Source organism: Trichoderma citrinoviride (genome assembly GCF_003025115.1).
Source record: "Trichoderma citrinoviride strain TUCIM 6016 unplaced genomic scaffold BBK36scaffold_13, whole genome shotgun sequence".
Classification (NCBI taxonomy): domain Eukaryota; kingdom Fungi; phylum Ascomycota; class Sordariomycetes; order Hypocreales; family Hypocreaceae; genus Trichoderma; species Trichoderma citrinoviride.
Window position 1 is genome coordinate 1,049,203 of NW_020194721.1, and position 26,995 is coordinate 1,076,197.

Here is a 26,995-nt window from a genome sequence, read left to right on the forward strand (position 1 = left end):
GAAGCATCAAGAAGCATCAAGTAGATACGTGATATATTGGACTCCGGTTCCATGATCAGACACGTCTCCCGTCTTCTCTATAAATGCGCTAAAGCTGCCGTGAAGCAACAACAACGACGACAACAACAGAAATCAAGAACCGCTACCAGGACCGTCAATTCGTTCCTGCTTCCATCCCAATCCATCCTCATTCCCTTTTCTCATGAGCAAAAGAAAAAAGGGCTAAGATTGAGGCATTGCGTTACGTTAGAATAAAAGCACAACGAGCCCGCCCTTCTGCGGACTCGACATATATAGCCCCCTCCCCCTAAACCCAAAAACACCCAGAAAAAAGGGAGTCGGTCACCGCAACGCAATGAGCGATACGGGGTGAAGGGGGGAAAAGAAAAGAACGTGAAAAGGGAAAAGAAGAGAAAGAAAGAGAACCCTTTCAGCCACCGCGCCGGATTATGCCAAATGTTACAATCGAATGAATAGGAGAGACGTGATCGCGTTTCGTTTCCCGCACCTTCAAATATCCCAGACCGGCGCCGAGCCAATGCTCGCACGCGTTTGCCAAACGACACTCTCAACTCCTCGCGAAGATAATGGAAGAGGAAAGCAAATAAGAAGAGGGAGGAGATCTTCCCAATAAAGTCTGTTGTCGAACGAAGTGGACGAGAGGCCCGGGGTATGTATAGACATAAGGAATAGAGCGCCCTGTCAAAGGAGAGATGTGAATTTCAACCAGATTACAATGTCCTCTCAATGGCTTGAAAATCAGCCATAGGGGTAAATTTTCATCGGATGATCCCCCAGTCGGCGAACTTGCCACCTCCTGTCTCGCCATCCTCGCGAGTGCCTGGCCGTCGGCCAAAGACTGACCAGAAGCGCAGGGTTTCGTCGCCGGCTCCCGTCACAATGACACGCCCGTCGGGGCTCATGGCCAGGTACAGAACGCGGTATGTATGGCCCGTCAAGCTGGCTACTTGCGTCATTGACGGGTACTTCCACACAACGATCTGGTTCTGGCTGTAGCCGTGTGTCGAGACAATCTCGTTCGAGTTCTTGGACCAGGCAAGGTTGCAGACCTGGCTGCCCGTGTCGATTTCGTTGACAACGGTCCCCTTGACAGTGTCGTGGAAGATGATGCGCCTGTCGGCCGTGCCGCCGCCCGAGGCAAGCAGGCCTCGCTGATGAGGCGACCAGGCGATGGCCTTGACGGCAGCGTTGTGGTCCGAGAATTTCCACAGCGGCGTGTCCGAGAGCTTATCCCAGACCATCAGCTTGTTGTCGTTGCCGCCGCTGGCCAGCTGCCCATCCTCGCAGTTCCACTTGAGACCGCAGACTTCTTGCTTGTGCCCAACGAGCTTGTGGAGCCACTGGTCTGGTGCTCGAACGTCTCGGTGGTAGATCAGTCGATCGCGCGAGCCAGAGGTAAGGATATGTGAGTTCCACGCCAGCGATCCGACGCGGGCCGTGTGTCCAGTCATGGTTCTTAATCTCCTGGCCTTCTCGGCATCCCAAATCTGGACGAGACCCTTGCCGGTCCCAATGGCCAGATGTGTGCCCTTTTGTATCCAAGATACGCTCGTCACGGTGTCGTCCTCCAACGTGCACAGCTTGTTGACCTTGCTAGTCTGGGCATTCCACATGTACACGCTGGATCCGAGCCCGACCCCCAGAACATTGGCACTCCCCCAATCCACGAGATTGAGGTAGAAGTCATCAGCCAGCTCGGGCGCATCAAGGACCTTGTAGGGGACCTTGCTGACCGCCCGAGGCTGGCGACGCGGACTCAGGAGCATCTGCTGGCTGTTAAGACGCACGGGGGAGAGGCTGTAGATCTCTGCTCTTGTGTCCAAGTTTGGGCCATGCCGGCTCTGGGGGGTTTTGGAGGGGGTGAGGTGGCCCACGGGGTGGCCATGATGGCGTGGTGAGAGATATGAGAAGAGGTTCTTGTGAGGAGTTGACGGGGTCAGCGATGAGGGAAGGGTTACTGCAGAGCTGTGACTGGGAGGAGTGTGAGATCGCGTGCCATCCTGAACGGCGACAAGCGATGAGGCTGGCAGGTTGTTGTCTGGCGACAGAGCGGGCGTCAGTTGAGGTACTGATCCCTCAAACAGCTCCGCACGCAACAGCGTTGAGTAGGTGCGGTTAGCTTCTTCGGCTATATTCATCATGTCAGCGGCTTCGCTCTCACCAAAGCATCAACACAAAAGGGCATACTCTTCTGGAAATGAAGTTCACCTTGCGGCGTCCTCTTCTTATGCCTTGACGGAGTGGCGGGAGATGCGTCTTCATGTAAAAGACTAAAGCTGGCCTGCAAGTCTTGGCCAGTGCGAGTAGGGATGAAACTGCAAAGACTTTGTTAGTAGGGTGTTGTTGAGCCGGGCAGAGCTGATGACCTACCGATCGCCGTTTATTCGCTGGCGTTTGCGATGCGGACTGGCTCCTGGAGTGCTTTCTCTTTGAGGGTGCTGCAGCTCTCTGAGTAGGAGGTTGTCGACGGCATCGACGTCAAAGGCGGCCGGGTGAGCCACGTCGCTGGCCCTGGTCCTGCTTCGCAGCTGGCGCATCGTGCTGCCGCTGCTCTCGGCGTTTGGCTTCGAGTCCAGATGGCCGCGATCTGATGGTGGAGGAGGAGTTGACATGCGGGCGGAGCCTGTCGATGGCTGCTTTGATTCGCCCATGGTTTTCTTGGAGACGCCCATGGCATCGACGGGCTATTGGCTGCTCTCCTGGGTGCGATGCCGAGGGTGGTTTGACGGCAGCAGCGAGAGCGCTGTGAATGTCGCGAGCGGAGGAGAGCGTAAGCCTGGCGGGTTTTGCTCCAGGCGAAGAAGAGGCGGCACCGCTGTGTCGGAGATCCTTGATCCTTGGTGCTCGGTCGTGGGTTGTGCGGCGGGGGGATCTGGCTGGGGTGAATTGACGATTGAGAGGAGCCTATGTCAAGAGACGGACGATGTTATGCGAGCAAGCGACCGTGAGGAAACGAGCGGGCGCGCATCCAGTCACAGAGCGAGGCCGACGGCGGTGGTCATGGAGCAGACGGCGGCCAGGAGAGGGCGAGTGACTGCGGTGGTTGGCGGCCTATCGCATGCAACCGGCGTCGACGTTGTTGATGCCTGCGTGCGTCGAATCAACAGCGACCGCACACGGACCGGCTGCGTGAATGGTCCGAATGAGTACAAAATAAAAGAAGGTCGAGAGAGCAGAGACGAAAGTCGGCCAGCCCCGGGACGGTTCGGTATGCTGCTGATAACCGGCCGCGCAGGCGCAGACGCAGAGGCAGAGCGAGGGGGTTGGGGCGATGGGAGGACGGGCTCGTGAGGGCTGCGAGAAAGGCAGAAGGCTGCGGAGGGAGGGTTGCTGTGAAGCTGCTGGGGAAATGCAGCGGCGGGCTTGATTGATTGATTGATGGCGGGCGGGCAGCTGGGCTAGGCCTGGTTGGGGGGCGTTGACGTGCTAAAGGGGGGTGGAACAATAATAACACTGTGAGTGCCGGGCGCTGGAGGCGAGACGAGACGCGGGCGGCGTCGTCGAAACAACAAATACTGATACCAAATACGCACCCCAACGCCAGATTTCGCTGCTGCCATTCGCTGGGGAGATGGCAAGTAGGTAAACAAGCAGGGCGAGGCGATGCCTCTGTTGTTGATGTGATTTAATATATTGCGTTTTCGACCGCCCGCTGCGAGGCTCTGCTGCCACGATTGCTACATGCAGGGTGTTCTTTGATGAGGCGCGATGTGAATGAACTGATTGATTGTTCAATCTGTACTTTATCTTTTCATCACTTCTCTTCAGTTCTTCTTCACCTTTGGGTTGTTCGTGAACGGGTGCTAGAACAGCATCTACCGGGTGCGGATCTGCTCCAAGACACGAAACCGGGTGTGCCAAACTCACACTCTCAATAGGCTTTGGTCTTAAGCAGGGCGGCTTTTACGCCATAAAACTCAACTCACATGATGGCCAAAACAACGCCTCAAAAGCAACACGATGCAAAGCAAAGCCAGCCCCGTCTGCATTGCGCGTCTCTGTCACCGTCACAGCGCTTCTGCTTTGCAGTTGCTGGATCCTTGGTTGTTCCTACAGACGGAGTGCTTGTATGTGGCCACACGTGCTCTCGTGCAAGTAACTACTAAGGTACAGTACAGTACAGTACAGTACAGTACAGTACAGGTACATGCCTTGCGCATCTGAATGCAAGCAGTGGCTGATGTGACTCGTGATGCGAGCAAAATGTGACAAAAATTCCAATATTATCATCCCATGCCTACATATTACTACCGCAGCACATTGAAGGAGGGGGTGCTGCCGCAGCCGCAAAAAGGACGCATCGCCATTTTCCTGCCTGTCCCTGCAGCTGTTTATTGTTGTTGTTTTGTTGTCAAGCCTCGACGTTGCAACCTGCACGCAAGAACCTGCATGGGGGTGAACAAGGTCCAAGGTCAGGCCAACAACAACAACATGCTGGGGGTGTGTGTGTGTTTTTTCCCGCAGAAAGAAAAACGAACATGACGCGCACAGTGGCCAGATCTGGCCCCCGTCAGTGCTTCTTGTCTCTGAAGAAAAAAAGAAGAGCAGCGCGCCAATGAGCGCCGCTTGCTGGGCCTCCTCCCTGGACCCCTGGACGCATCATCCCCCCCGCGGGCTGCAGGAAGGGCGCGTTTTTTTCGTGCCGTGGCGTCGTTCGCTGGACGCACCAGTTTCGCGTCAGCGTACTCGTATGTGCTCACTCTCGCTTCACCCTCTTTATCGTTCTCCCGCATTCTGACGTTGACGTACCTTTTTGTTCAATAAGGTAATGGCTGTTTCTGGGCCGCTGAGTCATCAGTTCGCAATGTTCGTCAGGTGTGCTGTTTGTACAGGGGTTTTGCTGCACAGAGCTTCAGATGTCCGGACGCAAGGGAGCGACTTGGACGTCTGGCGACCAGGTTTCGTTCTGGTCAAAGACAGAACAAGTTGAATCGCCCCATCCTGGCATGGGCTCTCAAGGCGCGATATAGACTAGTAGTAGTAGTCAAAGGCTCAACTAAAACCAACGTCATCACAATACCCGTGTCTCTCTACAACTCTCTTCTATCAAAGAGACGCTCGTGGCCTTGAAACAGTTCGATATCATTTCTTGACTTTGTCAGAAACGTCTCTCTTCAGAAAAGGCCATGCTCAATGTCCTATTCATGATTCTATCTATCAAACAAGTTGCGAAAATTAAACAAGAAGAAAGAAGTTGCTATTCGCTTCAATGTTATCAGTGCAGCCGCCGCCATCGCCCTTTATCCTATCCCTCTCCCGTCTTCATATCCATGCGCGGTGTTGAGTATTATTTACGCCTGAGGTTCGGCTTGGGCAAGCAGTCGTTCCCTCCAGCCGTTGCAGACATCCTCGAACCCGCCAATGACTTCTCCGCATATGCTTGCACACTCCCTCTTCTCCAGCCGCTCGCCCCAGTTCCCCCTCGTCAGCCACTCCTCGCCCTGCTCCCTCAGCTCGTCCTCCTTTCTGATTTCGGCAACGAGCTCCTTGGCGCTCTTCAGTCTCCGGCTGGCGGCGGCTGTTGTTTGACGAGACATGTGCAGCGTGTCGGAAAGGTAACTCAGCGACTGTACCAGTTCCGATGTGATGGAGTGCAGCGCCGTCAGCGAGTTAAAGGCCAACGTCGATGGCCGCGGCATGTCGTCCGTCAGGGATCCGAGGAGGGGCATAAGGGTATCAATCGTTTCGGCGTCAGGGGCGGGTGCAGGCGGAGAGAGCAGGGGAAAGGTGAGGCTGTGAAGCTGGCGGGTCTGGTGCGCAAGATGCGTCGTCAGTGCCGAGTGTGCTGTTATAAGTCTAGGGAAGAACCGTCAAGTTAGCACCAGGAACCTCCTCCACGACAACATCGCCGTCGCCCAAAGGCTTACCTCGAAGCGCTGCCCTCGACGCTAGATTGCGACCCCAGGTCGCGAAGCTCCTGAATCACCCGCTTCAGCACATCGTCCGCCGTGCCTGCGTAGTTATCCGTCCCGCGGATTGTGAGGTTCTCGACAGCGTCAATCTTGGCCATGAGACTCGGGGGAATGCCGGCGATGTCGAGATCCGAGTCCGAGCCGTAGTCGCTGCCATCATATAGACTCGACTTTCTCTGGTGGCCCTGGTGGTTCTTTGGGCGCGGGGAGAGCAGGCCTGCGTCCCCCTCGCTTCGTTTCGCATCGTCGTTTGCCGACGGACCCCGTGCTGCGTCGTCGTTGTGTCCCGCCTGGTCTGCCGATTTCTCGTACTCCTGCCCCTCGGCATCGTAGTCGCCTTCGTCGCCTGAGTCGGAAAATGCATCCGCCAGCTCATCCGCCAAGTTGCCCATTCCGTTGCCAGCCCCTGTTCCGGGACCGCCTAGCACCGCAAGGTCAAGGACATCGTGCTGGTTCGGGCTGTGCGAGAACGACGGTATTGCATCTTGCGCGGATGATCTCGAGAACCGCCGAATCGGGGGCGATCCGGCGAAGCTGTCGACTGCTGATGAGTTGCGCGAGTGTCGTGGAGTTCGCGGCGACCCGGGCATAATGGGTGAGCGCAGGCTGGTGAGGAGGCCTCTTGGGAATATCAGATGAGGGATCTTCGGGGTTGCAGGGTTGATATCTGTCGCCTTTCCTGAGGCACAATATGTCTTTTAGTTGTCGAATATCGGCCTCCAGATCGGATACTGGCATCAAGCAGGGGAACTACTTGCAGCCGTTGAAATGAAGGGCCAAGAGGGTACGGTAGAGGAACACAAAGCCCCTGGTCAGGAACCGAACCAAACCAAAGATACGGTAAGCCAGCTCCTATCGCGATAAGATTGCCGGGTTTCCAGATACTTGACGTTACAACGGTTGCAACTTGAACAGCGCAGAAGTCAGGCAGCGGTGTAGCTGTCGGGAGGTACCGTATGGGTACTCACTGCATGCAATTCTGGCCTCGCTTTCTGCACACCTTCAAGGTTTAAGCTGCGGTGGCGTTAATAAGAGGGGCTAGGCAAAATGTGGTGCTACGAGTAGGTACGTCCAACAGAAAGGTGAGAGAACAACTCAATGCTCATACCGAGGTGTGCAAATACTCGTAGAGCTCATGTAAGACAGGTGCCTGTAATAGAGGTGCATCTCCATTTGGAATTCTGATCTGCCAAGGCGAGAGTGTCGGCCCCTGGTATCTATTCTCTACCTTTTTCACCAGTATAAGTGAGTGGGCTTATCAACACTTGAACATCCTTCTCTCAGTCTAATGAAGCCAGGACAAACTCAACACTGCAACATCCAGACACTTGCAGGAATCCATCTCCAATCCATAGAGTGGACGGCCGTGAAAAGCAAAGGCTATTAGACAACAATGACCACCTTCCGACGATTTCGGCCTGACGACGTCAACAAGTTCTCAAAGTGCAACCTAGATCCCCTGACGGAGACGTATGAGCTCAGCTTCTATCTCCAATACTATGCAAAATGGCCCTCTCTGTTTCAAGTGTGCGAGGATGCGGAGGGAAACATTGTCGGATATAGTTGGTCCTCTTCTTCTCCGCGGCATTGTTGCGCACTGCTAATCGATGCGTTTTGTTCAAAGTCATGGGCAAAGTTGAGTCATCGCCAGACGCATACAAATATTCAGAGCACTACCTTCCTTGGCACGCCCACATCACAGCCCTGACGGTGGCACCGGAGGCAAGAAGGCAGGGCATCGGCAAGATCCTGGTTGAGCAGCTCGAGGCCGCGGCCGATGCCCACAACGCCTGGTTCATGGATTTGTTTGTCCGCAGCAGCAACGCAAAGGCCATAGCGTTCTACAAAGAACTGGGCTACAGCGTCTTTCGAGTGGTCAAGGACTACTACGGGGAGCATGCCACCGATCCCGACAAGGACAGCGAGGATGCGTTCGACATGCGCAAGTCGATGAAGAGGGACGCAAAGCACGAGCACGTCAGAGCGGATGGCGAGAAGCACGAGGTGCACCCAGAGGATGTCTGGTGATGTCCGTTTGAGGTCATGGAGGGTCTCGGCACGACAATCAACGGAGCATGTGGTTCTTTGGAGTTTCTTTGACCAAATGGGTCGCGTCCTTGTTGCGGGAGGGAGGATGTTGCCCGTTGCCCTGTTTGTTTGTTTGTCCCTTTGTGAGAGGAGCTGCTGCTTCGGCTGGTTACCTGACGTACGGATGCGATGCGCAATTGGATTTGAAAAGCCATCATCATGCTACTTAGCAGTAGAAAGAGCAATAGAGAGAGACAGGCGGCGGCGGCATTGTGTATGATACAGACACAGATATAGACATATGAGCAGGGCCGCCTTGGGGAGGTATAGGTTAGGATTTCACCTCAACTGCAGGCTTCAAAATAGCAGTGCTTCGAAACCTCTTGATCTGCTGCAAGGTGGTGTCCTCTGAGAGTATTATTCGCAATGAGGAAATGGAATGAGAACCTTGATTGTAGACCATCTTAATCAAACAATGCCGGCCAAGTGAAACATGGCCTTTGCTGTTCTGAATACCTACCTAAAGCTGAGGACCCTTTGTCAGGCACTCCAACCCAGCCAATTCGCCATGTCGCCACTCGGCTGGCCCATGCAGCGCTCCGCCGTGCCTCGCACCTTGAGCCTTGCCCAGCTGTTACTGCGAGCCTCTCTCGTTCATCCAGCGCATCCCTTCATCTGCACCAGACGAAGCACCGCTCCTCAGTTCCCTTGTCCACGCTGCCATTGACCGACGACCAGCCGCGCTGCCGTTGTTCTGGACTGTTGTTTGTGCTCGCCTCGCCCTTCACCCAACCCGCCTAATCATCGGCTCTCTCAGTCACAGTACATCTTTTCGTGTGCCACCAGGTTTTTTTTCCGACCAAGCAACCTCTCCCTTCGTCCTTGTTCGAGTGGGAAGCGAACCGCCAAATCATCACCCAATCCCCAGGTTTTCGCCCTCTACTCACATCCGTCCATCTCGAACGACCTGGCAAGCATGGCGACCACTGCAATGGACTACGAGGCCGCTAATGGCGACCGCTACGAAGGTACGTCTGGCTCAGCTGCGATGCTGATGACGATGGTCGACCCAACTCGCCTCTTTTCGACGCGTTTTGTACCGCGTGCATTCGACGAATTGGACTGCCGCTGACACATGGCCTTTTCACCAGACGAGGCTCCTCGCTACGAGCGCGATAACAGAAGCGCCTCGCCTCGACCTGCGCGCGACGACGCTGGAAGCCGTCGCCGCTCCATGTCCCCCTCTGGTGCCGATTCGTAAGCCTGCCCATGCTCTGCCCTGTCCTGTCCTGTCTCGTGGTCGCACTGTTGACCCAAGTTCTGCAGCAGCATCAAGGATGCACCCGGTCCCAAGGACGACGACGATGGTGCCATCAACCCCGGCTCCAACCTCTTCGTCACCGGAATCCACCCTCGCCTGTCCGAGGCTGAGGTCTCCAAGATGTTTGAGAAGTATGGCGAGGTTGAGAAGTGCCAGATCATGCGCGACCCCCACACCAAAGAATCCCGTGGATTCGGATTCGTCAAGATGGTCACCTCTGAGCAGGCCGAGGCCGCCAAGGAGGGTCTCCAGGGCGAGGTGATTGAAGGCCGTACCATGAGCATTGAGAAGGCCCGCCGTGCCCGCCCTCGTACTCCCACACCGGGCAAGTACTTTGGCCCTCCCAAGCGAGGTATGTTGTCCCCATCGTCCACCTGCTGTTCCCCCCTGCTGATGAGATTTCAATCGTGATAGACCCTCGTTCTCGCTTCGATGAGCGCCGACGTGGCGGCTACGGAGGTGGTGGCTACTCTCGTGATGACTACTACCGCTACCGCGGCAACGAAAGAGGCTATGATCGCAACTATGAGCGAGGATATGACCGGCGATACGAGGAGCGTGGTGCCGGTGGTGGTGGTAGCGGCAGCGGCAGCGGCTACGACCGCAGCTACCGTGATGATCGACGATATGACGACCGTAGCTATGCGGGCAGAGACTCTGATCGCAGCTACGACCGCGGCTATGAGCGTCGCGACCGCGACGACAACTACGGTCGCGAGCGTTACGGCAACTCGCGCGATGACCGCGGCGACCGCTACGGTGCCCGTGGCGGCAACAGCAGCGGCGGCGGATACGACCGTGATCGATACGAGCGTACCGGTGACCGGGACGGCGGCCGATCTCGAGAGCCTGCCGCCAGCGGTGGCCCAGCATACGGCGAGCCTGCCTCTCGACCCGAGGCACGCGAGTCCTACGGAGGTTCGATCTGATGAATGAATGCAAACCCGTGGGCATGGGCGCTAACTGTACCAGGTCCCGAGTCGGCCATGCACTGATGATGCCGTCGTTTCTCGACTGCCCTCCTACCGATCCCTGACGACTAAGACGTCTTTGTCACTAATGGACTGCATGTTGCTGCTTATTTCTCTTTTCTTTTCCGTTTCTTTTTCTCTAAGTTGTTCTTGTTTTATTTGTCGTGTCCGCGGTTTGTCAATCGACCTCCATGGACGGCTGCGGACTCTTCGTCAGGATCTGCTCGATTAGGAGTCTCGTGCGATATGCGACAGCAAAGGGATGGAAAACAAAATTCGGGTTTTCGGCCGTCGCCGCTGATATTTACATTTTTCGTGCTGGTCGGTCTTGCGGCTACAGAGTTGCGCATGGGCCGTTTATGGGCAGCTTTCCGGATCTTGCAGAATCAATCACTTCCATCGTCACCTTTGCGCCAACCCCCTATGATACCGTTTAACAACCTTTCGCAACAGCCCACCAAAATGTCAACTTCAGGAGCCTTGCAATCAATAATTCCTGACGACGTGAACCTCGTGGACCGCTGAAGCCGGTCGTGCCATGTGTCGACAGGTTTTTTATTCCAGCTTAAAAAACCGGACACGTGCGTTGACCGGCGACAGATAACCCCCTGGATTCACATCTCCTGTTCGGCTGATGATGAAGGCGAGCACCATGAAACTGCTAACTCACCACCTGATGAAGCCAGTAGCCAACGTAAAAACTCCATCACCTTACGCCAGCCAGCACATCCGCCGTAATGCCTCTTGGCACACCACACACACACAATGCAACTATCTATCCAACCATTACTGAAATAACATCCGTGTGCAACCCAGCTTCCAGAATCAGATTCCGGAGCCTTTTCCCGCAGGCAAACCTGGCCTTGGCAGATTTGCTTCTCATCGACCAAATACTTGTTTCAACATTGCTTCGCCCTCTTTTCTTGCTCTTACTTGAGATTTGCGCATTTACACTACAAAAAGTTTCGATCGGACGGTTACAAACACTGGAAGCGCCGGCATCAAAATGACCTGACGATTGGTCTTGACTTGGCAACTCCCCCTTTTTTTCGTATGAATTGATATATACTAACTGTGTGTAGGCTTGAATGAAAACGTGCCGCTCTCTCCTAGATACTCAGTGTTGCTTTTAGCATGTCTGGGCTCTTTGAGTGAAGCGGAAGACGGCCCCTCGCTTGGGCCTATGAAAACGCAATGCTTCAGCCTTTTTTGCTTCGAGATGCTTCAATCCTTATCTGCCTGGACTCGACGGGTTAAAAGATTCCTTGTTTCAAAGTCTTACGCTATCGCGTAGCCGTTGCATAAGGTACGAGTAGTCAAGGACGACACATGCCTGATGGAATACGCAGGACATCAAAGTACAAGTAGCCGTGGCATCCAACCCTGGAACTGCCGATAGAGAAACCCTCTCTCGTTCCCCTGCTCTCTGTTTCTAACGGTAGTATTAAGTCAACCCCATCCACTGACTTCCCGTTGAGTAATGAAGCTTAGTTGTAAATACATCGTATACATTATCATCAAAATAAATCAAGTCTCGGTTGCTTCTCGATTGACGTTGGCCCCAATCAACCAACCAACCCCAGAGACAAGGGTCCCCGTGGCAGCCTCCCTGAGCTGATCCCTCTTGCGTAACCGCTGTGGCGCCTGCTGCTCCCCCAACGTACTATTACTGGTCGTAGACGACGCCAAGGATGCCGCGCCGGCGAGCGACGACGATAGGCTCGACAGCCTCGTGAAGTTGCGCGATGCCACGCTGGCCGTCGCCCGCGATAGGTCAAACAGCGACATGGGTGCCTCCTCGGCCTGTTTCGACGCGGCGGTGGCGGTCATGTTCCTCGACGATTGCAGGCCGTGGGCGGGACCAGCGGTTTCGAACGCTCCGGGGACTTCGCCGGCGGCGGCCCACGAGGCTTCTGCGGCGGCCTCCTCAGCGATGGCCGAGTCGAGCTGTTCCTCGCAGCGGCGGAACGTCTTGAGGATCTCCAGGAGCTGGGATGCGGGCGCGACGCGCAGCGCAGTGGCAAGACACTCTATGCGCTGCTCCAGGTGGCGGATCTCGGGGTTGCCGCTCGCGATGCCCAGGTGCGTCGGCAGCAGGGTCCGGTCGGTGCGGACGTACTGCCCTGCTTTGAGGGCGGCCTTCCAGGACCACTCGTCCTGTTCCTGGCTTCCTCCTCCTCCCGAGGCGGGCGCCTCCAGGCGACTAACCACGTAAGAGTACGCCGTCTCGAAATCGTCTTCCCTCAGCGCGGCTTCTATGCACAGCGCGATGATGAGCTTCTCTGCTCGGACGAGCTCCTTGCTGCTGTCCTCTGCCGGCGAATCGAACTTGACGGACCGGGCCTGTTGGGTGATCCCCGCGCGGACCATGTTGGCTGCCATTTCCAGAAACTCGGGAAGACGCGTGTATGCTTTTGGATTCTGCTCCAGGACTTTGTCGATGATGGATATTGGGTCCGAGTGCACTCGAAGGACGACGGGCTTGAACGGCTCGCCTTGTTTAAGCGTGAGGCGGTATTCACTCAGGGCATGCGTGCATCGTAACAGGGCTTCCACTCGTTTGGTGGCTGGATGCGTCTTGTTTAATGTTTTTGGGAACGAGTGAATTCTAGGGCGAGTGTCAGTGATGTTTTCTTCGAGCGTTGATACGCGAAGTCGCAAATCTTACATCTCATCGCACTTCTTCAGCCCACCCCTCGACCGGTTGGGATTGGAAGCATTGTCGAAAGCGCGCAAGGCCGCCTGATAAACTGTGTCCTGAATGACTTCGGCAGCAAGCGGCTGCTCTGAACTGTCCTCGTAGATGCTCTTAGCAAGGGTATACCCTACAAAGCAAAGTCAGCATGGTAGGTATTGATTAGAGGAGGCTGGTTTTCATACGTGAACCGGAGAGAAGAGCTTTCAGAATCTCCGTCTCCACGAACTCCTTGGGCACAGCTCCGAGCATGCCTCTTATTTCGAGATTGGTAGACCGATCCCCATCGACGCCCCAAGTGTTCAGCCATAGCATCTTGGTCCTTACTTGAGACCAGTACCTGTCCTCGTCCCCGTGTGCCTGGGCGGAGGCGCTTCGAATAAGTTTGGCGATCTCACTCTTCTGTTCCCGTTGATCTTGGATAAAAGCAAGGTCGCCGGCTTTCTTGACAGAGCAAGGCACACCCAAGCTGGTACAGATCGAGGCACTTAGTATCAATGCTGTCAGCAACGCCATGGCCCCTTCTGTAGGGGATGTTAATGGATTCTGTTCGAGAAGTAGATCGTTTCTCATGTAAGTTGCAGTTTTCATGCCAACGTGCGAGGACACATCGATGCCGGACAAGCTGGGCAGCTGAGAGACGGCCACATCCAGTGTGGGAGGAATCTCACTGTAGCCAAGCATGGATCTCATCTTATATACCATCCGGTAGGCGCCTGAAAGTGCTTCCACTGTGGCTTCAGAAATGAGATACGCAGACGCAAGGATCGCTCGCGCATAGCCGAGTAGCAGATACTGGTGCTGAGGTTCAGTGAACTCCAAGTCGGCCATCTCGCCCAGGTCTATATCCTTGGGACCTCCCCATTGCTCTGCTACAGCAACGGCAACAGTCCACGAAGTCGCTGCTTGATTAACGAGCCATTCGAGAAATTGCTCCCAGCCGGGGGATAGAAGGGACGATTCCGCGTCGTCGGCGGCGCTTTGACTGTCGCTGGCAGGCTTCGACGTCCATCGGCTTTTTCCATGAAGCCACGGTCCAACCAATCCTCTAACATCACGGCCGATGAAGCCTTTATCCTCCTCGCGGCTTCCGGTCCGAGAGAGCAAGAACAGCACGGCGGCTGGATCTGAGAGCTTCTGAAAGTCGAGAAGAGAGTATACCGGATTCTCATCGGCGTAGTATTCCACGTTTCTCCTTACGTAGGGAATCACGGTAGACGTTGTCCAGAGGCGAAGTGCCGGCGAGTGTGACAGGAATGGAGCCAGGAGACTTGGAATTTGTGATAGAAGACCGGCCTCGCTGTCTATCTTATAAGACCTCAGAATGAGAAAGTTGCTTATCGGGTCGTTGTGAAAGTCGCTTGGTGTTTCCGCGGACACGAGCTGCTGTAGATGCAGTTTCCTTGCCTGCCTGATGACTTCATCTTCAGACAGATGCTCGACAGGAGTTGTGTCCAGTTCGCCCTCAGTGTCCCCTTCAAGGCTATCCCTGGCCAGCGCGAGCAAGAAGCCAGCATAGGTCGGAGGCTTCACAGTTTCCGGCAGATAAGTAAGCAGAATCCTCAACAAGAGCTCTTTGTGCAGCACTTTGGCCTGCCGACTGGCCAGGCAGGCCAGGCTCTCGATATCGCCATGTGTCGCATAGTGAGCGGCAAGCAGTAACACCTTGCCGGGTGAGAGCAGGGAGCTCATGTTGGGGCTGGTTTCCCACAGATGAGGCTGTGGACCGTCCAGGCCGTGAGGGCCGGTGTGGCAAAGGTGGAAATGTCTCCTAGCAAAAGAAGTTGCCTGCTCCTCAACAACGAAAATAGCTATGGTGTAAACTGGGAACTGGTGACGACTGCGAGTATCCAAGTTGTTGATGCTGTCATCAGGAACTGTTATTGAATTAGCGGGCATTCGCTGTCCCGATTCGCCAATGGGGGGCATTCCAGCTGAATAACGGGGCCGATCCAGTACCGGGGCGAGGCTATCTATCCGGCGGTACTTATGGCGCAGCGTAGCTTAGCGGACACCCTTGAGTACTACTGTTAGCGCCCCAATGAGCATTAATCTCTGTCCCGATGTACCGAATCCTGACGAGCATCATTGGCTGCAGCAAACGGCGAACCTAGGAGTCGCAACAATCAACGACTCGGCACATCATGGCTTCAGGATATGGCATGCATGGCGGTACGTGCTCCGGAGCAGCGGGCAGCTGGCCAGACATTTGATCTCTGACTGACTGCGTTTCCAGGCGTCGGCCGTTGCTTTCCTTTCTGGCAGGAGGTCATGGCCTGCTATGTAGTCAACACCTCGGCCTCCGACGACTCGGGCAAGAAGAAGTGCTCGCCCGTACTGGAAGACTACTACGAGTGCCTGCATCACAAGAAGGAGGTCCGTTTCTGGGGGAGCAAGATGTGCTGGGCAGAGACAAGGTCACGGGAGCTAACGAACCGGATATACACAGCATGCGAGAGCGCTGGCGTTACAAGCTGCGTATGCCCGAGCTCAATCAGCGACGGCTCGAGACGATGCGCCGAGCGCGAGCCAGATCCGGAACCTGGGGCTTCTGGGGAAGACGGAGGATACAAAAGCGGTGCTTGGGCAGGGGAATTGAGGCGACGGACACGGCGCAGGCTTCGATCTTTTCGGCGTGAACTACAACCCCTTGGCGCGCATAGATAGCGCAGCAAGTTTCAATATAGGAAAACCAGGCGGAATTGGAGTGTCTCTTGATGATTGTGCATTGACAAAAAAAATCCTGTGCTGTGAGGCTGGAGGACTGGAGGGGTTTGACGCTGGCAGTGTGCTGTCCTTGTGTCTCGAGGTTGAAAGGTAAAGGGTATCTCTCAATCTATTGCAATATTCTGCTCGATACAAACGATTACTACCTGGACTACGAAGCGTTCAGCAGCAGAAAGATGTTATGCCATTTCTACCAGCTGCTGGCACTCTGCACAGTGAGCGAATAGTGAGTGCCGGCAGTCCGTTCGCTGGCTGGCCAGCTGCATGTCCACGTTCTTGCTCTGCTCCCCCTGCGACGTTCGATGCCTGGCACCGGGCGCATAGGTACTGCCAGAGTTGCCAACTTATCTCAATCCTCCCTTGATACTCTGGCAGCTGTGCTTTGTGTTTTGTTGCCAGTTTGCCTTTTGCTTCAGATTTAACGCCGGCTTATCATCCAGCTTCCCTTCGCAAATATGCCCTGCCTGCGAGGAATCGAACTGTCCCTCGTCGTTCAGCCAGATTCGATCCAGCTGCCCGAGTTTCCACATCCCGATGCTTCTTCAGTCCGCGTGGCGTCTGTTGGCGAAGCCGTATCCAAGCTTCAGGACCTCGATGCCGCGCCTCCCGGCTTGGACTCGCCTCGAATCCAAAAGACAGCCCCCAGGGCTTCCGTCTACGTCCCTTCTACACCAGGGTCGCAGTTCTGGGTGCAATATTTCATCCATCGCCATCCAGAGCCGGCATGTTACCTCTACTTCAAGCTCTTTATCAACGGGCGCAGCATCACCAGCTGCGGAATCAAGCCCGGGGCGGAATCAGGCATCATCTCACGGGCTTTGTTTGAGCCGAGTGATCGATGGCACTTGCAGCAAAATGGAATGTTGCTCAAGAGGAGTGGGATCGAGTCGAGGTCGTTCTGCTTTGCTCCTGGTCCTGATGCCGTTGCTGCGGCTGACGATGGGGGCCTCATTGAGGTGCGAGTCTTTCGGGCAAAGAGTCGGAGGAGGAGCACGCCTCAGTTGGCGCCGTATCGAGACCAGGAACAATATGGCATAATGTAAGTTGACCAACTGAGATTTGGGAGAGACTTTGGTTCAAGACAGTTTCGTTGCTGCGTGTGAACGCTCAAGCTAATATCCGAGCGGATCAGATCACCTTCGACTGGACTCCTTGAGCACCCCGAAGATGCAAGCTATTACGAATGGAGTCTACAGGACGCGACAGACGCGCCGTATGCGACCTTTTGCTTCCACTATCGTGCATGGTCCTATCTTTGGGATCTGAATCTCGTGGTGGACGATGGCAACGCTCTGCTATGTAGTGGCACACTGGACGAGAGGTTTGGAGGAAGCCGACATCAGGATAATGCGTATGGCAGCCCGAGGGAAGAACAGGAGACGCAGCTCATCGATCCGGACATGGTGTATTCAGAGACACATGATGATACTCGAATAACTGCACAGCGTCGTCACAGCCGCGGTCGTCATCGTCTCCAGAGTGTTTCCGAAGGAAGCGAGGAAGAGCCATATCTCATGGAACAAGTAGACAACGGCCAGCGTCGCCGCCGCAAGAGATCTTCATCATCTTCAACAAGACCGCCAAGGAGAAGCTCGCACGCACATGTCCACATGGCCACGATGATGCTGCTTCCTCCCGTCATGGAAGAAGAAGACGTTTTCACAGACTCACATGAGTCGCCGGAGCAGCACAGGACGATGTCCGCATCTACGAAGCGCTTTTATGCCCACCAGCACTTTTACTCGGGCTTCCGCCGACCCTTGCCCACGGTGAAGGAAGTGCCGAGGCTCGAATGACCGGAGAAGGCAGAGGAAAGGGGGATGAAGAGGGATGCTATACTGCCAGTAAGACGTTTAAGGGGGGCTTCCTTTGATTGCGATGTAATACTACCATAAGACCCGAAGAGTCTGTTTGGTGAAGGGGGGGAATGTCCAGCTTCTATAGTTGTATTCCGATGCATGAAATAAAGGTCAGCGGTAGGAGGCTTCAATTTCTAACAAACAATAACGGGCGCGTCTCATGTTCAGCTCCCAACTTCAGAGTCCGCAACTGCGAGTCCTTTTCCTCCCCAAAGCGTATACTCAAGATAGTAAAGTAGTAGCCATGTATTCATACAATTGCATTCAGGAGTGTCCCATAAGTAACTCGGGATACGCACGGCTTGCCACGTTCGTTTGCTCCCAGCAGCTGTCACAATGCCTCTCGCCCCCCTATATTCACTTCCTCCAGCTGCCAGCCAGCTGCCACAACTCACCGCTCGGATGCAGAAACAATCTCCCTCGATGAGAAGCTGTGCCTCGTTAGTACCTGCCCTTTCATCTTCCATCACTCGTCACATCAGATTCATCCTTTCAAGTGCTTCTTTCAAGCGCTTCCAACATTGAGCCCCAACCGCGTACATCATCTTCACTCCGCCAACAACAAATACGCTCCGTCTCTCAACGCCAAAGAGACAGCATCACCACAATCCGCACATGACCTCCACAGCGACCTAAGTCTCATCAACCTCAACCGACAATGGGAGACTCAGGCTGGATGCGTCTCCTCCCCGGCCAACGCTGCCGCACCCCCGTATCCTCCTCCTCCTCCCACCAGTCTCCCTACGACCACCACCACCACCCCCTACTCACGAGCGAAGACAGCCTCGAGTCGTCGTCCAGCAACCCCCACCATCTACGCATCTCGCCGCGGCCCCTGGTAGGGTTCTACCACTCCGCCTCAGACGCCGACAACGACATCCTCGTCCGGGAAGCAGACCGCCTGCAGAACACGCCGTCCGTGGATGAGATGGCGGACATCCTCCGCACCGCCATCATGGTCGCCCCCACGCCGCCGACGCTCGGCCCGCAGTACACCTCGCACGTCCTGCACGTCATCGAGGGGTACAGCAAGCTGCGGACGCAGCTGTCCAGGGCGGAGCGCGACGTCGCCCGCCTCGAGGCCGCGCGCCAGGACGACAAGGAGCGCAGCAAGGCGCACGTCGCCGAGTGGGCGGCGCAGGAGGCGCGGTTCCGGGCCGAGGTCAAGCGGCTGGAGCTCATCATCCAGAAGGTCTCTGGCCGGGGCGTCGAGGCCGTTGCGCTGGCGAGGTCGGGGAGTCTCATTCGGAGGGGGGCGGCGGCGGCGGCGGTGGCCGACAGGGGCAACTTGGTGGATGACAATGAGGTTGAGCGGGAGGACGACTTTGGGCTTGGACCCCCTCGTCTGCAGGTCGAGGACGGCCAGGGCAGACGAACGTGTAAGTCGTGCTTGCGGTCCCCTGCCCGTGGATATCCCTTGTCCGTTAACTCCCGTTAAACTAACTGCTTTCAACTCCTTGGCTATACATATACAGCCTCCTTCTGCGACAACTTTGACACAACAGCCCGCCTTAACACAACCCGTCAGCTCTGGCGCCACCGTTCGGAAAACAACCTGCTGGATCCCTCCCGTAAAGGCACCATATCCCCTAACCGTCGACAAGACCCAGTCCTCCTCCATCCGGCGTCTCCCCAGAGGCCCTCGAAGCTGGAGCCGGACGGGGACTGCGGCTTGGCCGATGAGAAGCCCTGGACGGAGACTGATGTGGATAAGTGATAGAAAGGGGCTTTGCACTTGAGCACTGGCTTGTCTGGAGAAGGAGAGAAGAGAGGAGAGGAGTGGTAATCGATGAGGAAAAAGTCCAGATAAGATCGTGATGTAAAGAGTTGCTTCGTACCATCTGCTCATACGCAAACGTCGTCCTTGGCCCTGGACATGGTTTCCTGCCAGTCAAGCGCGTCAATCCTCGTCTTTTCTCCCGTCATTCGGTCGAGCAAACGACATAACAACCAACACCAGGGCCGTCCAGGGAAAAGCATTGCAGAAAGAAAAGAAAAAAAAAGTTCGAAAGTCCATTAAAATGGTATACAGCTGTCCCGTGGCACCCACTAGCCAGCTAGATGGATACTTACATAGCAAAATTCCCATGGCATCCGGAGTACTTGCGTTCCTCCTGATATGCAACGCCCAAAAATCCATGCAAAATGCCCTGACCCAAACCCAGCCTACTGGGATGGCCCATAGATCCCAATCCATAACCACAACAAGTGCGCCATCTAGATTTGAACCCTTTCACAGATATATGTCACCGCCCTTGCCCGCAACCCACCGCCGCCATGCCTCCTCGTAAGCCCTTTCTAGGTCGTTTACCCACCGCCGTGTATTGAACAGTCCGCACTCCCATCTGCTGTCCCACAGCAGCTTCCGTATCTCCGCCAGCCGTCCCGTGCCCCGGCCGTATCCCTCATTCGTCATCACGTAACTTAGCCCCCCGGCTAGCTCTGTAGCTTGATCCTCGTATTCCGTCTCGCCATCCGCAATCAGTTCCCGTGCTGCCTGCTGACCCTCCGCCGACTTGGGCAGCGCGCCTCGCAGGATGGACGCCGCCATCCGAGAGCACATCTTGTACGAATACCGAGGCAAGGTGAGGAGAGGAGTGCTCGACCACAGGACATCGGCGGCGGTGGTGTGCGCGTTGCACTCCGCAGTATCGAGGAACAGATCGCACACTCTAGCCCTGGTAATGTGCTGGTTCTTTGGCGCCACATCAGTAAAGACGAGCCGGCTAGCAACCTCCGCCCCGGCCCAGGCTTCGGCCGTTTGTCGCAGATTGGTCTCTCCCAGTTCGGGGAACCGTAGAAGCCAGAGTATGGCCTTGGGGGTCCTGGCCAGAATCCGTAGCCAGGATCGAAAAGTAGTCGGGTCAATCTGCCATCAGGGGTTAGCAATGCTTCTAGGTGGCCAAAGAGACGGGCGTGTTGCGTGTTTCACTTACCTTGTACAGTTGATTAAAGTTGGCCAAGATGATGACATCGTCTGCGATTGTCGGAAATAGTTCCTTGCGCATCTTCCATCGACGCTTCTCTTCGTCCTCCCACGTCATGTCGCGTTCATTAGCATCGCACGACTGTGCGTGATCACAGCAGAAGAACGTGTCTCGACAGAATATGATGTTTTCCGAGTACATCCACTGGCCCTCATCCCCCTCGGTCTTGTCCTGAAAGACGTCTTCGATGGTGGTGTTGTTCCTCCAAGGGCGCAGAGTGCTCGGCGGGATGGCCGTCGTGTCGGCGAGGATGTAGTCGCACCACTCTGCACCAAGCGTCCCGGCGAATCCCATGAAAGACATCTGGATGGGGGCTGGGCGAGCAGCGAATATTTCGTTGCGAGCACCTCTAGTGTAGCCATTGAGATTGACCAGTATGTGAATCTCGTCGCGAACGATTTGCTCGATCAGCTTCTCTGCTGGCCAGGAACTAACATCACGGAACACGGGCGCCTCTCTCTCGATTTGCTGCCGATGGATAGACTTGTCACTGGGCGTGGTGGCATAGCAAAAAGCCCGGGCACGTTGAGGATTGTGGAACCCAAATACGGACTGCATCCTGTGGTTGGCCGAAGCGTGTTAGTATACTGCTTCGCAAGGTAAGGGGGAAATGAGGGAATGATGATTCTCACAGATGAGCTAGCGGGTGGTTGTTAAAGTCTGACGACACGTATCCGACGTTCAGATGGGGACTTGGCGGAGGTGGTGGCGGATACACCGTGGGCGGCAGCCAAGGGGCCCGAAGCGTCGAGGCCGATATTCGCATTGCATTGCGCTGGGAGATGGACCGTATATCCTTGGCAGACAGCGGGTACGTGAAGGTATGGAAAGGAAGCACAGTTGGCGCTGATGGTATGGTGAGAGATGAGGGCAGCTGAGGTCGCAGGTAACGCGAGGGCGTGGCCTCACTTTGGGCGACGTGCCGGTCATGATACCAATTCCACGAGATGACCCTTGTAGCCCGTTCCACAAGGCGAACCAAGCGTGAGCCTTCCCACGGTTGACGAGCCCAAGCACGTATTGCTTCCTCCAGATCAAACCCGGGAGTCTGGCAGAAGTCCCTGAGATGCTGTGCCAGACCGTGAATGGTCGGCTGTTGCAGTATGTTGCGGCCCCATTGCGATGCATCATCCAACTGCTGACGTATGATCCCAATCACTCGCTGGGTAAGGCCACTGCCATGCATGGCCGTCCGCACATCGACCAGGGTGCCCTCATCGTCAACGTGCCATCGGTCATATTTGCCCGATTCAAGTAGCGCTCCGCCTCTGCCACGCCAATCGCAGACGGAGTTGAGGGCCGTCAAGAGTCCGCAGACGGCTTCGGCGAAGTCGGGATTCGAGTCCACCGCTCGCCTGTAATAGGCAATGGCATCCTTGATGCGACCCTTGTCCTTGACTGCATTGGCCAGATTGGTCAGAGCGATATCAAATGTCCTGTCGCATGACACCGCTCGCTCGTACATTTGGATCGCGAGGTCCAGCTGGCCGACGTCCTTTAGAAGGCTGCCGAGGTTGGTGTGCAGGTGAACATGTCTCGGGTCGAGACGAAGACCGTAGTTATAGTACGCCAAGGCGAGAGCAAGGCCACTGCCAGGTACGACGCCGGGGAGACTGGGACGAGGAGGAACCATGTCAGGTGCACTGACATTGCTTGGTGCCGTCTGCTGCACGCCCGCGAGGAGGATGCCGATATTGTTTGCTGTAGAGGGGCTCTCCTGGAGAGATAGCGATAGATAGTACAACGCCAATATGTCACCAATCCCTGAGGGCTGCCTCAGCAGGCTGGGAACAGTGCTCCCGCCGGACATTGCGTCCTGGAAGATCTTGGCCAGGGAGAGCAGAGCGTTGCTCGTCGTTTGCACGGCGACCCGCCTAGCGGCACCTTCGGGAACGGATGCCAGCCCAGGCAGTTCGCTGCCTCCGCCGCCCGCAGCAAATACAAGATGGGCTGTTTGGCGAGCCTTCTCAGGGGGTAACAAGAGGGGGCGCCGAGAGACTGGTCTCCGGTCACCATTCGAGTGTGATCCTGCCGGCGCGAGGACAGCATGGATTCGGGTAACCAAGTCTTGGACGCTTCGTATGCGCTCCCCAACACTTATCAGCACAGCTTCTTCAAATGCTTCCGAGGCCCTCTCCACATCCTTCAAGCCGTATAATATTGTGCCCTTGGCATGAACCAATGCCAGGATCCTGCCATTTTCACTGTTGGGAAGCGCATATCCGCTGGACCCAAAGTCGGAGCGTCTGGTGCTATGGCTACTCGTCGTGGATGCGGTTTCATAAGGATAGCCAAAGGGCGCACCGGATTTTGATGGCTGTTGGCTGAGAGGATGGTCATCGTTCGGGGTAGGGTAGCTCGTCCGGGTCGGATTTCCTCCGGTCAGTTTCAGCGCTTGTTGCACGAAGCAAATGATGTCAATCGCCTCCCGGCTGCGCTTCTTGTACAGCAGACCGACGAGCTGTTCCGTGGCCTCTAGATGGTCAGGGCGTAGCTTGATGGCTCTCAACCAATGCTGCTCAGCTTCCTCTTGGCGGTTGAGGCAATAGAGCGTAGCGGCTAAATTCGTGATAGCCTCGACATGGCTATAATCTGAGTCAGATATAGAACAACCACTTGATAGTTCATCTGGAGCAGGTCGAACCTTGAATCTAGAGTAAGAACTCTGGAGAACCATTCCACGGCGTCCTCAAAACGCGATAGGCCATATAAAAGACACCCACCGAGTAAGATCCCATCGATCCATTTCCAATTACTTTGCTCACAAAGATTCTTCAACATCTCGAACGAACTTTTTGCATTTAGTATCGGTAGTGCTTTCGCCATGGCAACCGGACCAACTGCGCCGAACGGCGACGACGGGGTGTACACATTGGATGGCGCAGGAAATTGCATTACCGACGTGCGAGGCCGATGAGCCTCCACAGGGCCATCTTGCCCGATCGGTGGCCCTGTGTTGTTGCTCAGGGTATCCTCAATATTCGACGTCAATGCCCGAGGATGGCCATTCGGCATGACGGTCGAAGAAGTAGGCCGCTCAACGCTGCGATTCAGACCTCGGAAAGTATTGGAATGCTCCTTTCTAGACTTTGGGGGTCTTGGAAATACCAGGACTTTGAATCTCGAGCTAGGATTGCCGCCACTGCTCATCTGATCAAGCCGCCTGGCAGTTTGCAGGTAGGCCAGCAGTTCAACGTAATGCTCCTGGGCCTTGGAGTAGACCTTTTCCGTAAAACTTGCTTGGACAGCATATTGCTCGCCGGCGGAAACATCCTCTACAACTGTGCTCTGACCCAGATAGCCCCCTTGAACCAACGGTTGTGAGGGGAATGCACCGTCGGGAATGGCCTTGAAGTCCGGGATTGGTCTATATGGGAGTTGGGCGTCTGAACCATGTAGTGGAAAGGTTCCAGGGAGCAGCATGGACCTCGGTTCAGGGTACTGACAAGTATCAAAATAGCCAAGATTCTGCTGCGAGGCGCCGGGCTGCCAGCCAAACTGATTGAACGCCGCGGTCTCAGGCGCAGAGGCTGGGGGTGGACAAAACGCTCGCACATTGTACTCTGCCGCCCTCATAAGCGGCTGGTACATGCCGGGGACCTGGCTGAACATGGGATATCCATATGGCTGCCATGAGGGACCCGGCTGAGGGACCATGGAGGAGCCGCTGGAGAGAACGAAATTGGGACCTCCATAGCTGAGAGACCACGGCGATGCCACGGGAGCCTGGCCCAGGCTTATCGGATCGGCGTTCGAGAGACGAGACTTGGCGTGAAAGGGCAGGTTATTCGGAGGGACGTAGGGGTATATGCCAGAAGGTGTCGGAAGGATCAGTTGCTTGAGCGGCGGCGGGCCGGGCGACAGCTGCGTCGGCGAGCCATCGTAGCCGGCGTCGATGGTGCCCCGAGGCGTCTTGCGGCGTAGGTGGTAGTCGTGGTCTCGCGAGCCTTGGCCGGCGGGAGCGGAGCTGCCTGGGGCGCCGTAGGGGTGAGAGGTGCCGCGATGGTAGGGCGACGCGATGGCTCGTCTGTCGACTCCGGGCCTGGCAGCGGGTACTCCAAAGGATTCGAAGTCGACGGGGACGGGCACCACGCGCGGGTGCGTCTGCACTAGGGGCAACATGCCCACGGTGGGATGGTGGCGGCGGGTTTGATGATGGCGGGTGCGAGGGCGAGGGCGAGGGCGGGCTTCGAGTCGACCGGATCAAGGAGAGAGAAGCAGAAGCACTTGCGGACGAGCAACAATGTCGACGTCGTTCACATCATGGCTGAAGTCGCCGGCAGGCATCGGGGGCTGAGGCGCTGCGCTGATGTGCACGGGGCCCAGCAGCTGCAACAGCGGCACAGGTATTGAGACGACGTGAGTGACTGACCTCCCCGTCTGCCTTGCCAGACTAAGGCCGCTTCTCGAGGTACCGGGTCCGGGTTTGTGCGTCGTACTGTATCTACCTTACCTGGGAGTGAGCAAGCAAACGCAGACGCAGCATGGAGTTTCAAGCAAGGCAAGGGAAAGCGTCCAGTAGTGACAAACGGGCTGAGCTAAGGACCTCGAGGCTGGGTGATTCAAGCAGGGGGGGGAAGGTAAGGTATGATGTAGAGTGGGTGGCACTGACTAAAGCCCGCGTTACTCGGGCATGCAAGCTGCATGTACACAGTGTGGGCGTGGGCCAGCCAAGAAATGCATACCTTGCCTACCTACAAACAACTGCGTGCTCGAGCTTACCCATTCAAGGGATCGAGATGTGCGGTTTTATTGTCCAAAAAAAAGGGGGGGAAAGACTGGTTTGGTTTCTAATAGTAGGAGATGTCGCAGCATCGCAATCCGGCATGAACACAAACGGCAACTTGACACTGTGACCGAAAGCAGAATCTACATTACTATACCTACCTATCATGTACAAAGGTGGTAGGCATTCAGAGTAGTTTAACGGGGTTCGGGGTATATTCGTTGCAAGGAAAACCGCAAGATACACATTACAGTCGTCTAAATACCTTCTAGTCTAAAATGCTGCTCTATGACGGTCTAATCCTCTCTCACCTCTCTCTCTCTATTGCGCTGCTTCAGGTTCTTGCAAAAAGCTCACGACGGCTGTTATGTGTGTGTCAGTCATCCAACACAGATCCAGACAAGTATGCTTGGTGTTTGTTTAAATTACCTTGTCTGAAGGCTTCAGGTTGCTCCGATATTAGCCAGTGACCGGCATCGATGTCGGCCAATTGAAAGCGCGGGAAAAACTGGCCAATGACGGGCAGCACGTCGTCCGGCACGTATTTGCTCTGGGTGCCTCGAACAAAGAGGGCTGGCTTTGTGTAGCGTGCCTCCCCTGGGTTCTTGTAGGGAAAGTCTCCGAGGTGGTCGAGTGATCGACCGAGGATGTCCAAGGGCACGCGAAACCTCTGGATGCCGTCTTCTGGGGAGCGATACAGGTTTCCGAGCAGAAACTGGCGGATCGGGAGCGACTGTCGCGAGACACGGGTTAGTCTCAGTCTCAGCGAGAAGCGCATCAAGGAGCAGCAGCGGCATCAACCTCTTCGTAGTCTTTGAGGATGGCGTCGGCCTCGGACCGGTGAGTGACTTTGGCTTCTTCAATCTTCTTCATGCCCCGGACGTAGGAAGCAAACGTCCTGCTCAGCGCGACATCGACGGGGGCGTTGTCAACCGCGACGAGCTTTGCCACCGTCTCTGGCGAGCGGAGGGCAACCGACATGGCCGTCTTGGCCCCCCTGCAATACATACATCAGCCAGCTGTCAGGGCTTCCCGCTGTCTCAAATGAGCATACATGGAATGGCCTATCAGAGTAGGTTCTTTGAGACCATGCTGGTCAATGAAGGCCAACACGTCCTCGGTCATGGCAACGTAGTCGTGGCGGGGATCGTGGGGAGATTCGCCATGGTTTCTCAAATCCTTTTACTCTTGTTTAATTGCTTTGCTCATGAACGGGCTTGGATGATCTCTTGCACTTCACATACCACGGTGTATACGTGAGTCTTCAGGTCTCGAGCCAGGGCTCTACGATGTTGTGAGCGAGGGACTACGGCACAAGAGGGAGCACCACCGCTTACTTGCTGATTGCCCTGTTGTTCTTCTTGGACCCAAATAGGCCATGGAAAAAGAGGATCGGGTTGGTCTTCTCATCTTTGCTCGGGTTTGCAGGCGAATGGAGGTCAAAGGCTAGAGGCGAGACGGCCTGAGGGTATCTTGCTGAAGAGGCCAATCGCAGTTGGCGACATGTGCCCAGGAGGGGAGTGGCTTTCGCAAGCCGCGAGCGCAGGGGAGAAAGCATGTTTACATGTGGTGTCAAGTTAGTAATAGTAGTAAGGGAATAAGAGGAACAACCGGAGTGCTTTCATCGCATTCTGTGAGTACTCCGTAGATGCCACTAGAAATGAGGATCGCCGTGCTAGTCGTACTGTACCTTAAGTTTAAAACTACCTACATGTACATGTACCTACGGTAACTTCAAGTTGTCTTAT

General features: G+C 55.6%; 9 protein-coding genes across 9 annotated transcripts; 5 read left to right on the forward strand and 4 right to left on the reverse strand.

The window, feature by feature from the left end:
- Window positions 1-779: 779 nt before the first annotated feature.
- BBK36DRAFT_1127051 (WD40 repeat-like protein) lies at window positions 780-2,633 on the reverse strand (the record flags this gene model as incomplete). Its single annotated transcript, XM_024891458.1, has 3 exons — window positions 780-2,149; window positions 2,209-2,336; window positions 2,392-2,633. 3 exons carry the CDS (start codon window positions 2,631-2,633, stop codon window positions 780-782), a joined length of 1,740 nt encoding a protein of 579 aa, XP_024746889.1.
- A 2,672-nt stretch (window positions 2,634-5,305) lies between these two features.
- Window positions 5,306-6,681, reverse strand: BBK36DRAFT_1136361 (hypothetical protein). The gene is made up of 2 exons (XM_024892953.1): window positions 5,889-6,681; window positions 5,306-5,817 (listed from the first exon to the last, which is right to left on the reverse strand). Exons 1-2 carry the CDS (start codon window positions 6,521-6,523, stop codon window positions 5,313-5,315), a joined length of 1,140 nt encoding a protein of 379 aa, XP_024746890.1. The 5' UTR covers window positions 6,524-6,681; the 3' UTR covers window positions 5,306-5,312.
- Window positions 6,682-7,305: 624 nt separating this feature from the next.
- Window positions 7,306-7,965, forward strand: BBK36DRAFT_1136363 (acyl-CoA N-acyltransferase). The gene is made up of 3 exons (XM_024892954.1): window positions 7,306-7,493; window positions 7,519-7,520; window positions 7,558-7,965. The coding sequence occupies exons 1-3, from the start codon at window positions 7,327-7,329 to the stop codon at window positions 7,959-7,961; spliced, it is 573 nt and encodes a 190-aa protein (XP_024746891.1). The 5' UTR covers window positions 7,306-7,326; the 3' UTR covers window positions 7,962-7,965.
- Window positions 7,966-8,937: 972 nt separating this feature from the next.
- On the forward strand, window positions 8,938-10,211 carry BBK36DRAFT_1126795 (RNA-binding domain-containing protein; the record flags this gene model as incomplete). Its single annotated transcript, XM_024891418.1, has 4 exons — window positions 8,938-8,989; window positions 9,113-9,218; window positions 9,288-9,634; window positions 9,697-10,211. 4 exons carry the CDS (start codon window positions 8,938-8,940, stop codon window positions 10,209-10,211), a joined length of 1,020 nt encoding a protein of 339 aa, XP_024746892.1.
- Window positions 10,212-11,780: 1,569 nt separating this feature from the next.
- BBK36DRAFT_1126850 (secretory pathway Sec39) lies at window positions 11,781-14,640 on the reverse strand (the record flags this gene model as incomplete). The annotated part of the gene is made up of 3 exons (XM_024891428.1): window positions 11,781-12,861; window positions 12,922-13,078; window positions 13,134-14,640. The coding sequence occupies 3 exons, from the start codon at window positions 14,638-14,640 to the stop codon at window positions 11,781-11,783; spliced, it is 2,745 nt and encodes a 914-aa protein (XP_024746893.1).
- A 452-nt stretch (window positions 14,641-15,092) lies between these two features.
- On the forward strand, window positions 15,093-15,547 carry BBK36DRAFT_1126549 (hypothetical protein; the record flags this gene model as incomplete). Its single annotated transcript, XM_024891390.1, has 3 exons — window positions 15,093-15,120; window positions 15,185-15,324; window positions 15,398-15,547. 3 exons carry the CDS (start codon window positions 15,093-15,095, stop codon window positions 15,545-15,547), a joined length of 318 nt encoding a protein of 105 aa, XP_024746894.1.
- Window positions 15,548-16,130: 583 nt separating this feature from the next.
- On the forward strand, window positions 16,131-17,471 carry BBK36DRAFT_22829 (hypothetical protein; the record flags this gene model as incomplete). The annotated part of the gene is made up of 2 exons (XM_024897952.1): window positions 16,131-16,714; window positions 16,808-17,471. The coding sequence occupies 2 exons, from the start codon at window positions 16,131-16,133 to the stop codon at window positions 17,469-17,471; spliced, it is 1,248 nt and encodes a 415-aa protein (XP_024746895.1).
- A 721-nt stretch (window positions 17,472-18,192) lies between these two features.
- On the forward strand, window positions 18,193-19,251 carry BBK36DRAFT_1126264 (hypothetical protein; the record flags this gene model as incomplete). The annotated part of the gene is made up of 2 exons (XM_024891364.1): window positions 18,193-18,913; window positions 19,010-19,251. The coding sequence occupies 2 exons, from the start codon at window positions 18,193-18,195 to the stop codon at window positions 19,249-19,251; spliced, it is 963 nt and encodes a 320-aa protein (XP_024746896.1).
- A 516-nt stretch (window positions 19,252-19,767) lies between these two features.
- Window positions 19,768-26,805, reverse strand: BBK36DRAFT_1126159 (glycosyltransferase family 41 protein; the record flags this gene model as incomplete). Its single annotated transcript, XM_024891353.1, has 11 exons — window positions 19,768-20,312; window positions 20,467-21,080; window positions 21,154-23,106; window positions 23,610-23,907; window positions 23,968-24,708; window positions 24,839-24,905; window positions 25,639-25,980; window positions 26,049-26,244; window positions 26,302-26,426; window positions 26,492-26,531; window positions 26,585-26,805. The coding sequence occupies 11 exons, from the start codon at window positions 26,803-26,805 to the stop codon at window positions 19,768-19,770; spliced, it is 5,142 nt and encodes a 1,713-aa protein (XP_024746897.1).
- Window positions 26,806-26,995: the final 190 nt, after the last annotated feature.